Here is a 15321-nt window from a genome sequence, read left to right on the forward strand (position 1 = left end):
TTGACCCATCGATATCAAGTGGACCAATCTGATTCATCCCCTTCCTTCTAGAGTTTACATAAGTAAAGAACTCTTTGCTGTTTTTCTTTGCATCCTTTGCCAAAGATTTCTCGTAATCTGCCTCCGCCTGCCTAACCTCCTTTGTAACTTGGTTACAGATCAACTTGTATCTATCATAGGCTTCTGTGTCACGTGTTAATTTGTATGTATCCCATGCATTTTTCTTCTCACTTGGTTTTTCTGTTTTGAGGCCCGAATCAGGTGTGCATCACTTGGTAGATTGCTGGAGTCTTGAGTCCCTGACGAGCTCCCAGATGCATTATTCTCGAGGACAAGCACTCGTTTTTTCAGAGACTCAAATTGTTCCATCAGTGCACCAAATTGTAATTTAAGATCGGTGCACTCCTTACATCGATCACTAAGAAAAGAATCCCCAGGTGAGCTATGATTAGTCACCAGGTCGACCTTGGAAAACATTCCACAGGTTCCGCAAAGGATTAAATCATGACTCACCCGTAAATCGCCATCGGCTATTTCCGTGTGAGTCACGATACCCTGTGACGTATTTAAGGCAGATCTCGTAACTACCATTATAAAATTAGTTAAATATCAATGAAAATTAATATAGATAAAATAAAACCTAAATAATTCAACAATATCTAAATAAATCAAATATTTAAAAGCACTAATCAACAATAATCCAATACACTTAACTGAGGAGCCCTGACGAAGCGCATCCGCTCACCTCAAATGCCAACACTCGAATGTAAAAATTATAAAACTCTATTCATTTGGAACTTACGTTTAATACAATAAGGGAGGAGAAACTTATTTTCCAGGGAGAGAGTGTGTGTATGGGCAAATATTGTGCAATTCTTTGCCCTAGTTCTCTGTCATGGGCCTCTCACCAACAGAGTGCAAGGAGAGGAGAGTGCCTCAGTTCCCACACCCACAGGGGTACTAAAAAGGATTTTATTGCTACATTTTATTGTTTTTGTGGGACGATTACCCAAAATGGTAGTGTCACTGTAAAATGGGCATTCTTGGATGACTTTGTCCCTGTGATGCAGAACGAGATAATGTTAGTATATAAAGGGTTCTGTGAGGCATCGAGGGAGACCTTTTTGCTTTTGTAACAGAGTGGAACGTCTTGTCGTCATCGAGAGTCTTAGCAATGTGAAGGGAAAGTTCGGCAGTCGGTGTCACTCCAGCCTTTAAAACGGTTGAGGAGGAGCTGAGGCAAAGGAATCAAGGCTCAGAGGACCACATCCTAGTTTTCACCAGAGGGAAGGAGGTCTCATAACCTGTCCTGAAGCAAGAGATTTAACTGGTAAGCCATTATTTCATTTGTGTGAATACAAACCTCTAAAACAACATCAACAGATACCATTTTAATGCTTCCTTCCTGAATATTTAATCTTTGTTAATTTAACAATGAAAGGAAATCTCTCACATGGTTGGTGGTACACAGGAATCCTACAGCGAGGTGCTGTGGGAATAAGAAATGAGAGGGAGTGGGCCTGTTCACATTAGAACAAACGTAAGATAGTGTAAAGTAATGAGAACACCAAAAGCACTTTGCCTAAGGTTCTTCTGTTATCCAACCATTCTGTTCTATGTTGAAGTGTTTTGTGAACATTGTAGCTTGTTAAACCAGTGACAAACAATAAGTCTAATGAATGAATAGTTCCAGTGATACTAGAATCCAGTATGCTATAAAGATGGTTGAATGCAAAGCAAAAGAATATTGACATCTATCCCAATTTACAATAGCACAACAACAATTATAGAAGTGCATAGAAGTCCTGTTATCCTGTCAAGGAATTAACAGGATAACAGGACTTTTTCAGCCAGAGAATTGACAGGATAACTGATTCTCTGGCTGAAATAAAGCTAAAATAGAGCTTCTTGACCACACACATGCACGTGCATGCATGCAGTTTCAAAAACACAGTTCACATGAAAACATTTTTGTTGAAGTATCAGAAAAAACATTCAGAAAATTTTTTTGATATCTACATAGAGATTTTATGATAACACTAGACACAGTAAATATAAACTTTCTCTAGGGGAGTACAGTTATTCAATTATTACTATCTCTAATAGTAATAATGACTTCCTCTAGGGGAGTACAATTATTACCATGGTTTGTTCATGATTTCACTAGTTCCAATCCAATTGTCTGCATCATCATTATTATTATTATTATGAAAAGAAAATACTTTGGGCAGAATCACCAACACACCCTTCTACAGAGTATTGCAAGATCCATGTGACTATAGAAAAATGGCAAGCTCATGGTATTAACAGCTGCATAAAAGAAAGTGCATAATGAACATATACAGTACAGAAAAAATACAGAAATTATATGAGTCTATGGGTTCACATGATAGAACCTAGTAGATGCAGACATTCTAAATGTTAGTAACACTTAACATTCTAAATGTTAAGTGTTACTAACATTATTAGCATTACTTTAACATTATTAGCATTACTTTAAGGGACTGGGACCTTCGGAGTCCACAAATATTGCTGAAATATTCAAGGTGTTGATCAACAATCTATTATTTTATAGATTTTATCTAGTGGTCATGCAACTGTCACTTCCTGTTACTTCCAGAGGAAGGGCTATGTGAACCATCAGATATGGATGAAATAACTTCTGGAAATCGCAAATATGAGACAGGCATCGAATAACGTGCTTTCTTTCCAGTTATTTATTCTATTTGTATATTCTGCCTAATACATGTTGCTACTGTGCTCAAAAAGCATTGTGTCAGTTGTTTTTATAAAGTCATTATAATTATTTCATTGAATAAAATATCATAATGCTTAGAAAATAATTTTGGCCAGGTTTTAACATATTCTGGCTCACTGTGCACTATTTTGGCTACTACAAATAAAATTGCCATGTTGTAATTAATTAAATAAATACCTGCTGTCATTCTCTGTAGCAAGTTCTGTCCTTCCACCAAATCTGATCTGACACTAGAGGGGAAAAATAAAATAAAGAATATTTCAACTGTGCAGTTCATGCCAACAAGATACACACTACAAATTACGTGAGAGGATAAGTAGCTAATGGATATATTTTATTAATTTTATTTTAAGTTAATTATATTATTTATTTATTTTTTTACTATTATTATTTTTTTTTTTTTTGCAAATGGATTTCTCATTTAAAGTAACTTGGAGAAATGCCAAAAATTTCAAAAATGACTCTTAGGCATAATACATTATGACCATGAAATTCAGTAAATACATTAAGCAGAATTTTTTTTTTTAATCTTAAAAGATTCAGTATTCTACTCTTAAGATCTTAATTTTTAGATTCAAAATTATGAAAAAAAAATGCTTTCTAAAAATGCTTTGACATTACTAAACACTGGAAAGAATGACCAAATGGACCTAGTGAAGCATTAAGAGTTTTAGAGATACATACTGTAGGCATATATATAAGCTTAAAGGGCAGATTGTCTTCACCACATCCGTCCGTCTCTCTGTCAGTATGCATATAATAACTCAACTGATAGTGGATGGATTTTTGTGAATTTTATATTTTGCTCTTCTAGAAAGGTTTGCTGGATCTCTCCAAATTTTATTAAATGTGAACCAATAGAAATCCAGCATTTTTTTTTTTTTTTTTTCATAGATATACATAGGTTATCCACATATTGTATATTATAGCCAAAACACACTACATATTATGTTTGTTGCCATGATGGATGCAGTTAATGAGCAACATGACGATTTACTCAGAAATGAAATGTTCTTAGTTTGTGCATAAAATCATTGCCATTTGCTAATTTTTTTGTTATCAAAAAAAATCATGAATTATTACTATTTGCTTATTATATTAATCACTGCAGAAGTGATAAACATGTGTTATATTTCAATTGTTATTAAAATCCAGGAAGAAATAAGCAAATGCATTATCAAAGTACTGAATATACTACAATTGTTTAATTTATTTAAATCACAGAGCCTGAAATACATGTTGCATTTCACATGCTGTTGATTACAAAATATTACAAAATGTGAAGTTAAAATAACATTAGTAAGCACGTGCAGTGAAGTGAAAAAAATTACTTTTATATATATAAAAAAAAATATATATATATATACACACACTATTCTCCTATATATTTTAAGTTAATCATTTATTAATTTTTTGATAGCAAAATAATTAGTTATTTACTGTTCACTTCTGTTAATCACAGAAAAAAGAAAAAAAATTCAGTTAATTTAAGAAATAAATATCTGACATGCTCGAAAAATATATACGTTCACTAACTTATTCTTTGTTTTCATGTAAAATTCTAAAAATTCCCATAAAAGTTTATTAATAAACCTTTACTGACAAGTAAAATAAAATTTTTCAACCTTTATATGAAGTAAAAAATCACTAATATTCACAGAATGAAAAAGGAACAATGCATATATTAAGCATATAAAAGCAGTATAATCTACTGATTATGGGAAATCTGCTGTGATGAAATTCATTTGGGAGGAATCAAATTTCTCCAGGAAACACAATTATCATTCATCATTCATATAGATACTGGCACCAGAAATGGTTTGAGAGCTCCTGAATTTGTTCTTTGGAAAATAGCACCATTAATAGAGACAGGGAAATCGATATTCATCCTGTGATCCTTGGAGGGGGTGAACAGTTCCATTCAGCACTATTTCCAGTCTACATGCACTTGTGGAGGCTAATTCCCACGTTCCTTCAGTAACGTTACTGAGCTGTGATCCTGCTGATGATATTTAGGGATGTATTGCTATTGTAAAAATTTCCAAAGTTGACAGAGGAGGTAATTGCCTTTGAAAACTTTGTTGTTTTATTACTTTTAGCTCTATAATAATCATACATATAGGTTTAGTTATAAGAACAATGGGAAGAAAAAAGAAATAGAAAAGTAATTTTTTTTTTAGAAATACCCTTCTCATTCCACCCAGCTATCTACTCCAAAAGTTTGCCTAATTCTTCTTTTAATTTATTTAAGCTCTCAACTTCCACAATGACAGATGAAAGTTTGCTCCAGCAATCAATCAACCACCCACTGACAAAAGGCAAATTTCTGCACATCTTTCCTCAATTCGAATTTATGCTCCCTCACGTGTGTAATCTACGCAAGACGAAGAACATTTTAAATATAAGGCAAATACAGCCTAATTTTCAAGCCAATTATAAATAAATTCAGACCAGCACCCTCTTAATAACAGCAAAGCTAAATAATGTGAAATATCATGAGTAAGATACTGCTAACCATCCACAATAACACGACCAATGAAACAACTAAAATTTAAAATATAATTATATAATATAGAAGTAAAATAATATATATTATTTTTATTTTATTGCTATCACTTTTAACGTCATAGTTTCTTCATTTAGTGAATTTTATTTTGTATTAAATATATAGCTTTATCCTGTATCTAGTTTTATTTCATTTTAATTTTATTTTTAATAAAGATTTTTTCATATATACAGACTGGTGTATTTATTGCAGTTATTATGAATAATTAATGCAAATAATAAACTTGGGAATGAAACAGAAGGCAGTTACAAAATTTAACAATGCATCATATGCTACAAAATAAGACCAAAAAGTTCCAGAACTGAATTTTTATTTAAGCAAATATAATATTTACTACACAAGATTTTATAAAATAATGACCTTGGTTATTTACATATAACCATCAGTTATACAATTGCATTAAGGCTACTTCAAATGCTTTTATTAAGTTCCTTGATTTTCATAGCAACCGCCTGAAAGTTCCTTGTGTGTTATAGCAACCAGAAGTATAAATTCTGTTTTTCACTAGAAAAATCATTGTTCCTTTAGTTTGGGGGGGTGAAACAACAAAGAGATGGGTGAATAAATAGGGCACTTTAGGAGTTATAGAGTTTCATATGATTATGCAAAATTATTGTCAGCAATCATCGGGGGCACTGTTATAGTATAATTTACAATTTTTTCCTTTCCATCATCAGGTCTTTTCGTTCTGATTGCATCTTAATTATTTCTACAATACACAGTCTTCTTAGCAGTATGACCTCCTGGTAAAAATTCATAAAGTTACTGTTGAAAAACAATTACTGTATAACTTGCCTTTCAAACCTGACAATCCCAGTTTTTTTTTGGGGGGGGGGGTAAAGGACATAAGAGACTTTCTATTCCGAGATGTGGTGTTTTATCTACAGTCATAAAGATAACATCATATTTGCTATCACTATTATTAATTAGAAATCTGGATTATGATCACAAATTTCAACCAGTTCATTTGAAATTTAAGCTTGTTTCCATTTGACCTGTTATTAATCATGAAATTGCATGACCTTTTCATATTTAAGATACATGACAGCATGGTTTGCAGCAATTACCAAGTGATATTCAAATTTAAGAACCCATCTTCAATTCTCATTTCACAACTGGCCTAAATAATGCTTCTAACAAGGTAGATAAATGGTCAATTTGTTGATGTGCCGATTCTTCCACATGTTGCATGTTCAATTATTCAAGAAATCAGCCTCGTCCTCAACAAAATTAGACCAAATTTTATTCACAGAGCTTTATTCAAAAAACAACACTGTAAAAAAAAAAAAGGAAAAAAAGGACAATGTGAAATTACTTACACCAGATAAAAATAAACCTTTGCCCATGTGCAACCAAATGCAACTTATAAAAGAATTCTAGACATTATAAGTAAAAATAGGAAATAAAAAGGGTTTTTTTTTTTCATCTGGTGTTCAGATATTTAACAAATTCAGTCCTGGAATGTTTTTAACCTATCATAGATGCATGACTAATACTCTTTGCAAAATATTAGTCAATATCAACTATTCAATAATATTCTTTGTACAGTACTCCAGCCAAATCTTAAGAGGTTCAACAATAGAAAAATGAACTAATAAAGATGAATTTAAAAATCAAATAATATGGGTATTATATTTCAATATAAGTACTGAAATAATCTGAAAATCAAATGCACAGCTGCATACAATTTCCAAAGTAAAAAATGTTTAACGTAATATGAATTTTTAAAAAAATAGTAGTTTACTGACATCAGAATAAAAGTATAATATTCTTACACCCAGCAGATTCACAATGAACTAATAAAAATAAATTAATAGTTTATGCAATTTGCTTAAATTGCAGTATTTCCAGACCAAGCTCAACAAAATTACACGCAATGCCCAAAGCTATCACAGTCATCTGAAAATTGTTCAAAATTTTCACAGAAAAAAATATGAGAAAAAAAAATTTACTTTGTAATTTTTTTGCATGTTGATAAGCTTGGGGGCAAAAATATCCCCTGAATATTAGTTGGGGTTTCCCACCTATAATCATTAAAAAACATTTATAATTAATGTTTTCATTATTATTATCATCATCATAAAAGGCATATGATGCAAGAACACAACCAAACAAAAAAAAAAAAAAAAAAATTCCACATGCATCACTTTTCCAGCCACTCCAATAATTTATCTAGTTGTTCCTTGAATTTATTCAAATGTCCACTTCTTCAGCACCTAAAGGAAATTTGTTCCAACTGTCAACCACCAACTGGCTGAAAGCAAACCTCACATCTAACCTTCCTTGATTGGATAATATCCAATCAAGGAAGGTTTTTGCATCCAGTTCCTTTATATAATAAAGGAACTGGATGCAAAAAATAATTTTGATATCATATACTTGCATTTTAGGAAATGCTTTTGACACTGTTGCGCATGGAAGACTACTGTACAAACTGGAGCAGAATGGTATTAAGGGTAAGTTGCTACAATGGATAAAAGGATGGTTGAGTGGTAGAAGACAGAGGGTGGTAATCAATGGGTGCTGCTCTTCATGGACTAATGTTATTAGTGGAGTCCCACGGGGTTCAGTGTTGGGTCCACTGTTGTTTTGTTGTTATTATTTGGTTTTTAGGAGCATTAGCAACTAAGGCTATATTGCTCCGGGGATATGTGGTGGTCACGGGCTCGAACCCCGTTCTAATCAAGAAGTGTGTGTGCTACGCACTGCTGCTCCTGCCCACCTGGCTATGGAGGTGCCACTGTTGTTTTGTATATTTATCAATAATATTCATGAAGGTATATCAGGCTTAGTGCCAAAGTTTGCAGATGATACAAAGTTGGCAGGGTTGTTAATGACAGTAATGGCAGCGTGCTACTGCAACAGGATCTAGAAAATTTGGGCAGATGGGCTGAGAAGTGGCAACTGAAGTTTAACATTGACAAATGCAAGGGTGCCTCCATAGCCAGGTGGGCAGGAGCAGCAGTGCGTAGCACACGCTTCTTGATTAGACCGGGGTTTGAGCCCGTGACCACCAAATATGGAGGATGCAGAAAGGTCAGGGAATGACCACCACATATCCCCGGAGCAATATGGCCTTAGTTGCTAATGCTCCTAAAAAACAAACAACAGACAAATGCAAAGTACTGTATATGGGTAGAAGTAATCCCAGAGAAATGTACCAACTGTGTGGTACTACACTTAAGGTGGTAGAAAATGAAAAAGGTCTGGCAGTAATTGTGCAGTCAGATATGAAGTTTTGTGAGCAATGCAGACAGGCTGCCAGGGCAGGTCATGGGGTTTTGTCAATAATATACAGGAATTTTGTTAGCAGGAAAAAGGATTTTTTTTGTTATTTGATTTTTAGGAGCATTAGCAACTAAGGCCATATTGCTCCGGGATATGCGGTGGTCATTCCCTGACCTTTCCGCATTCTCCGTATTTGGTGGTGACGGGCTCGAACCCCGGTCTAATCAAGAAGCGTGTGCTACGCACTGCTGCTCCTTCCCACCTGGCTACGGAGGCGCCCTGCAGGAAAAAGGAGGTGATTGTCCCTCTGTATAAGGCAATGGTCAGGCCATACCTTGAGTTCTGTGTACAGGTCTGGAGGCCTCATTTTAGGAAGGATGTAGATTTGTTTGAGCGTGTACAGAGAAGGGCAACAAAATTGGTGAGGGGAATGAAGGGATACTCTTACCAAGAGAGGTTTAAGTTCTGCAAATTGCAGCAGCTGGAAACTAGGCACCTGTGAGGTGATCTGATTGAGGTGTATAAGGCCTTGAATGGGTTGAGCATGCTGAATTCTGATGGGATTCTTCCACTTGCTCAGATTACAAACATAAGGGGGCATAAATTCAAATTGAGGAAAGACAGATGTAGAATAGATGTGTGGAAATTTGCCTTTAGCCAGCAGATGGTTAATTGCTGGAACAAACTTCCATCTGTCGTTGTGGAAGTTGATAGGCTAAATAAATTTAAGGAAGAACTGGACAAACATTTAGAGGGAATTGTTTTGTAAATTTTTTTTTTTATTTTTTTTCCAGTTGATGCTGCATAAGCTCATACACTTGCTTTCTTGCATCACATGCCACTTACTACTACTACTAATTTGAATTCTTGCCTTTTCATGTGGATAGTCTGACCAAAAGGAAAAATGCCAACAGCAATGGGCATGTTCAATCCATTCAAAACCTTTAAAAAACTCAATTAGACCACCTCGCAGGTGCCTAGTCTCAAGATTTGAAATTTCCAGAACTGAAGTCTATTCTGGTATGACCACTCTTTCATTCTCTTCAAAAATCTCATTATCCTACCTTTGGGAAGGATATAGATCTGCACCAGATCTATATCATACCCAAAATGAGGCCTCAAGGCAAGTGTGCAGTACTCAAGATGCGGCTAACCACTGCCTTATACAATGAGATAATAACTTCCTTATCCCTACTCGCAAAGTTCCTCTATATCATATACAAAAATTCACGAGCTGTCCTGGCAGCTTTTCTGTATTGCTTAGAAAACTTTTATATCTGATTATCCCAGGTCTTTTTCATTTTCTGCTACCCTGAGTACCACACAGTTGGTATGTTCAACTGGGATTACTGCTACCCATATGCAGTACCTTGCATTTATCAATATTAAACTTCAACTGCCATTTAACAGCACATCTGTCTAATTTGTTTAGATCTTGTTGCAGCAGATTACTCTCATTATTGTCATTAACCACCCTGTTCTTAGCCAAACTTACATATTGCTTGCAGAAGTTAGCCTTCATATTGACCATGCCAATGTCTAAATTTGCCCAGACAAACAGACATTAAGCCTACTATACCATAATTAATATCATTAATAAATATCGAAACAAAAATGGGCCCACATTGCAGCCTGGGGGACTCCACTAATAACATGAAGGGCAGCATCCATTAACAACCACTATGACTTCTCCCACTCATCCATCACTTTAATAAAAGGAAAGAGCAGTAACTTGTACTTAACGCTACACTGCTCCAGTTTGTAACAGCAATCTTTTATGTGCAACAATATCAAAATCCTTCCTGATATCCAAGTATATGACATCAAATTATTTTTGCATCCAGTTCCTTTGTTACTGCATTATAATATCCAATCAGATTAGTCAGAAAAGGTCCCCTTAACAAATCCATGATGTGACTGCAGTATAATGCATTCCTATCTGGATGATCCTGCATTACTTCTTATTACCAGAGACTCCATTATTTTTCCCAGAACAGTAGTTAAGCTAACAGGTCTCTAATTACTCAAGTCATTTTTTGATCTCCCTTTGTGAAATGGAGAGACATTTGCACATTTCCAGTCCACAGGGAACTCTCTTGAATCCAAAGATTTGCTTACCTCCTTTGCTGCCTCCCTTAATATAATTAAAAAGATCCCATACATCACAGGCACCATTTTTATGTTAAGCTTCAACAATTCCGCTTCCACTTTCCTCTCAGTTATCACAATATCATTTAGTTTTCTGTTAAATTCTGAACTTCTGAAATTCCTTTCCCTAAAGAACTAATGCATAAATGCAGATGCAAAATATCTATTCAGTTTGTCGGCAACAATGTTGATAATCCTGGGCAGGATTATCAACAGTTAATATAAGCACAGAAGTCTTTGCTGCTCTTCTTTGCATTCTTTGCCAGAGACCTCTTGTACTCTGCCTTGCCTAACCTCCTTTGTGACTTGATTACAGAACAGTTTATATCTACCATAGGCTTCTGTATAAGCAGATAATTTATATGCATCCAATGTATTTTTCTTCTCTGCCATGTCTCATAAGTTCATATGACATCCATTTAGGTCTAAAACTGGAATGATATTTCTTAGCTGGTATGAAAAGCCTATTAGCTTCTACAATTACTTTAGTTACTGCAACAAGATCTAGGAAAATTGGGTCGATTGAGTCGACACTTTCTACCCCTTCGCTGGTGTCATTTATAAAAATCAGAAACAACATTGGTTCCAGAACCAAACCTTGGAGAACCCCACTTCTAATATTAAAGCAATTTGAAGAATAACCATTAATCACAACACTCTGCTTCCTGCCCTGTGATTTTAGAATCTTGCCCATGTTCTAGTTTATACAATAACCTCTCATGAGGGTTTAGTATACTGTAATGGTTTAGTATGCTGTCTTAAATATATATACAAACATGTTTTGATTTCTTGACTTGACATATTTCAGATAACTTCAAAATGAACTAATAGTGATAAGAAATAAGCTTTTTCAGATGTTACAACCATTCACCATTATACACATAACTACCATGTAGGAATGCAAGTTTCTTTACTGAAAAATATTTATTATAAAATTAACAAGCAGCAAAAATAAAATAATTTTTTGCCTGCTTAACTGCATTAGGTAACCCTAACAACAAAGTCTGGTGTTTTCAAACTGAAGAATCAATCAGTTCATTAAGTAACCTCCTCATGAGGGACTGAATCAAATGCCTTGCTAAAATCCAAATAAACAATGGCAAAATAGTTTCCTATGTTGAGTTTGCAAGTAACATGTCAAAATTTTGAACCAGGTTAGTTAAACAGGGCTTTCCCTTAAAAAAACCTTGTTGTTGACCAGCTTTTCCCAAACTGGGGTCCGTAGACCAGTTCAGGGGGTCAGTGACACGTTCAGAAAGTATCAAGTAATATGTGTTTATTTTCTTAAAAAATATACGAACAGAATCACAACGAACTTCATCATAGAACATTACTTATTTTTGATATGATTAGTGTATATAATTGTATGCATATTTCAAATTATTTGCTCTATGTGCAGCAATCGATGATAAATTGATAAATAAAGTTATTATTATGGATTTGTATAAAAATAAGAATAAAGTTGAGTTGTTTCACACATTAAACTTTGAATTTTTTTTTCAGAAAACCTTGTGTTCATACTGGGTTTCTTTTTTTGAAGGGGGTCTGCAAATCTCAATAGCTTGGGAACCACTGTTGTAGACTTCAAAATACTATTTCTAAATGTCCCTGTAATGCACTTATTATCATTGCCTCTATGATTTTCTGTAATGATGAAGTCAGATTGAAAGGTCCTTTATGTATTGGTGAAATGTGCCTTTCTACAACCCAAAAGAATCTCTGCTGAGTCTGACGATTTCCTCCTGATTAACTTGAACATTTCAATGCACTTTCTTGCTACACATTCAGAATTACTGGGTAGATTCCATGAACTCCATGAACCTAACTTCACTTTAAGCTCAAAAGTTTTTCTAATAAACAATCTTCTGGAATTTCAATATCACATACAGCTCAGCTTCATTCACACAGTTTCTCCTCATCGTGAAGTCTTTCATCTATGAGGATCAATACAATATACCTATTCAATTCTTCAGCAGCATGTTTTTTACTATGATTTTTTAGTGTTTCTCACCAACCATTGAAGTAAAAACGAAAGACGAAAAACCAAATTCTTAAAATTTTAATATTTACAATAAATTTATTTACAGACAAAACAAAATACCATATTACTGATGATAGCAATTTTAAAATAAGACAACTGTGATATACAGTAAATATACAAGGTGATAATACAGATACTGAATTTAAAATACAATAAAATATACTAGGTTAAAAGCGCTAAAATACTAACTGAAGCTTTCAAAGGCTTCTGCCTTCTTTCTCAACAGTGTTTATTGTATTGTATTTTATTGTATTTTAAATTCGGTATCTGTATTATCACCTTGTATATTTACTGTATATCACAGTTGTCTTATTTTAAAATTGCTATCATCAGTAATATGGTATTTTGTTTTGTCTGTAAATAAATTTATTGTAAATATTAAAATTTTAAGAATTTGGTTTTTCGTCTTTCGTTTTTACTTCAATGGTTGGTGAGAAACACTAAAAAATCATAGTATGAATATACCCAACCCCAGAGGCCTATTTGAAGAGCATGTTTTTTTATTATTATTTATTATTATTATTAGCCATATGGTGCAAGGAAGCCTGAGGCTTATGCTGCACCAGCCAAAAAAAAAAAATTTGAGTACCCTGAGAGAGAGAGAGAGAGAGAGAGAGAGAGAGAGAGAGAGAGAGAGAGAGAGAGAGAGAGAGAGAGAGAGAATCACCAAAAAAGAGAAGAATGATGATATCCAGCTCAGGACCCTGGGTGTGCTAAGCCCATACTCACCAAATGTGAGCCCCTTGGGTTATATGGGTTATCTAAAATTTTCCTATTTCCCATTATGCAAGGGTCCAATCTCATTCATTGTTCTCCTAGCCATCAAAATTTTGTCAGCCTAATCTGTTTTCTGTGTTACTATTACAGATCATTATCTAACCCCTTTTTTGTGATACTATAGTAGCTGTTACTAAAATCTGTTATAGAAAATTTAGCACCTTTTCTCAGTACTATTGTAGCTCCTATAATCTTCAGTTTTTAACATGCCATCTTTTTCTGGTCTATTAAACTGACTAGCTAATTATTCATCCATTTCGGCATCCTACTCATGCTATATTGTCTTAATGGTATATATGCATTCATTGCTTCTTTGAATATTGCTTTAACCCAAAGCTGGAGAGATAATATTTCAGCAATTCCTGCTTTTTATCTACTCTGTACATGCAGCCGAAACTCCTAATAGCTGTTTTGCCCCTAACTGGTAACACTCTATGGCTTTATAACATTGATGTATCATGTGTAATCAAACTGCTGCTGTGTGTTTTACGTTTAATGCAGTGGCACTCATGTTACTGACAGCCAGACATTCAATTGCACACTTCATCGAAGTGAGTTTTTTTATTTGCATTTTGCTCACTGACAGGTCTAAAGGTGGGACTTTTATTTTCAAAAATTAATTTAAAATATGTTTTTAATATAAAAAAAATTGCATTTTTCATGTTCAGAAAAGATTGAAAATAAAGGGGGCATCAAAAATTGAGCAATTTTGAATTTTAAAATGTACATGCATAGGGTCACTTTGGCCCCATCACCTAGGGGAATAACAATTCTTCAAGTTCCCAGATCCAGGTTAAATCTACAGGTAATCCTCGTATACCACGGTAGTTAGGTTCCTATAAAATCTTATGTAGTATTATATGGGACTAAGAACCAGTACAAAAAGGGGATTAAGTTCCAAAAGCTAACAAAAATACACCATTAAAGATTTTGTGTATCTTCTACTCTCTTTAAAAAATCAGTAACCTGGGTTTGTTTGCTTTTTCTTGACAGATCTTTGTAAATTTCGTATGAAACTAAGCATTTTTGAAGCTCCTTTTGAACTTGGGCTCCTTTCAGTCAAAGAATCTGCATTCAAAAAATAAGATTCTAATTGCTCGGCTGACTTTATGCCTTCCCATATGCTTTTTAGTGTAAAATTTGTAAGTTCAGAATTTTCATCTGCTCTATTATCCTCTGAATTGATTTGGTTTACGTCCAATGCCATTTCCATCAAATCCACTTTGCCAGCCTCTTTTTCTACCAGTAATTCCTAAATGTCTTCGGTAACCACATTTTTTTTTTTTAGGAGCACCGGCGACTAAGGCCTGTTGCTCTGTGTATATTGTCTATAAACTGTGTTCTGAGGTCTATTTTCTGTTTTGCTGGACGAAAAATCATGCTACCCTCACCTGATACTGATTAACTCAGCCATGTTGTGAAAAAGACCCATAAAAATTCCTCCCATCATTGAAGGGATTCGAACTCAGGTGTTTTCTACCAGGTGCGTGGGTGGGAGCGATTCTACCAACAGGAGGGCTTCAGTAGTCATATCATTAAAACCTTCCCCTCCTACTGATTTAGCAAGTTCTACTATTGCACTGATTTTATTTTCTGCCAGTTTGACCATATTTCCCGAATGAACTGACTCTGGCCACACATTTTTCAAAACACACATTTAATGTTGACAGTTTTACTTCTTTGAGCGATAAAGTTGATACAGTCCACAATTGAAAAATGTTTACATGCCTCTATCGCTTCAATAGATTCGGGGCGCCTCCGTAGCCAGGTGGGAAGGAGCAGCAGTGCGTAGCACACACTTCT

General features: G+C 34.4%; 1 protein-coding gene across 2 annotated transcripts in view; it reads right to left on the bottom strand.

The window, feature by feature from the left end:
• LOC150076729 (sorting nexin-29-like) overlaps window positions 1–15321 on the bottom strand; it is a 275665-nt gene that overhangs the window by 225989 nt on the left and 34355 nt on the right. For both annotated transcript variants that reach the window (XM_090386732.1, XM_090386733.1), the window contains exon 3: window positions 2936–2988. In XM_090386732.1, the coding sequence (XP_090242858.1) occupies window positions 2936–2988 (53 nt within the window). The remainder of the gene's footprint in view (window positions 1–2935; window positions 2989–15321) is intronic.

Source organism: Mastigoproctus giganteus, chromosome 12, assembly GCF_048544385.1.
Source record: "Mastigoproctus giganteus isolate SK-2022 chromosome 12, ASM4854438v1, whole genome shotgun sequence".
Taxonomy (NCBI): domain Eukaryota; kingdom Metazoa; phylum Arthropoda; class Arachnida; order Uropygi; family Thelyphonidae; genus Mastigoproctus; species Mastigoproctus giganteus.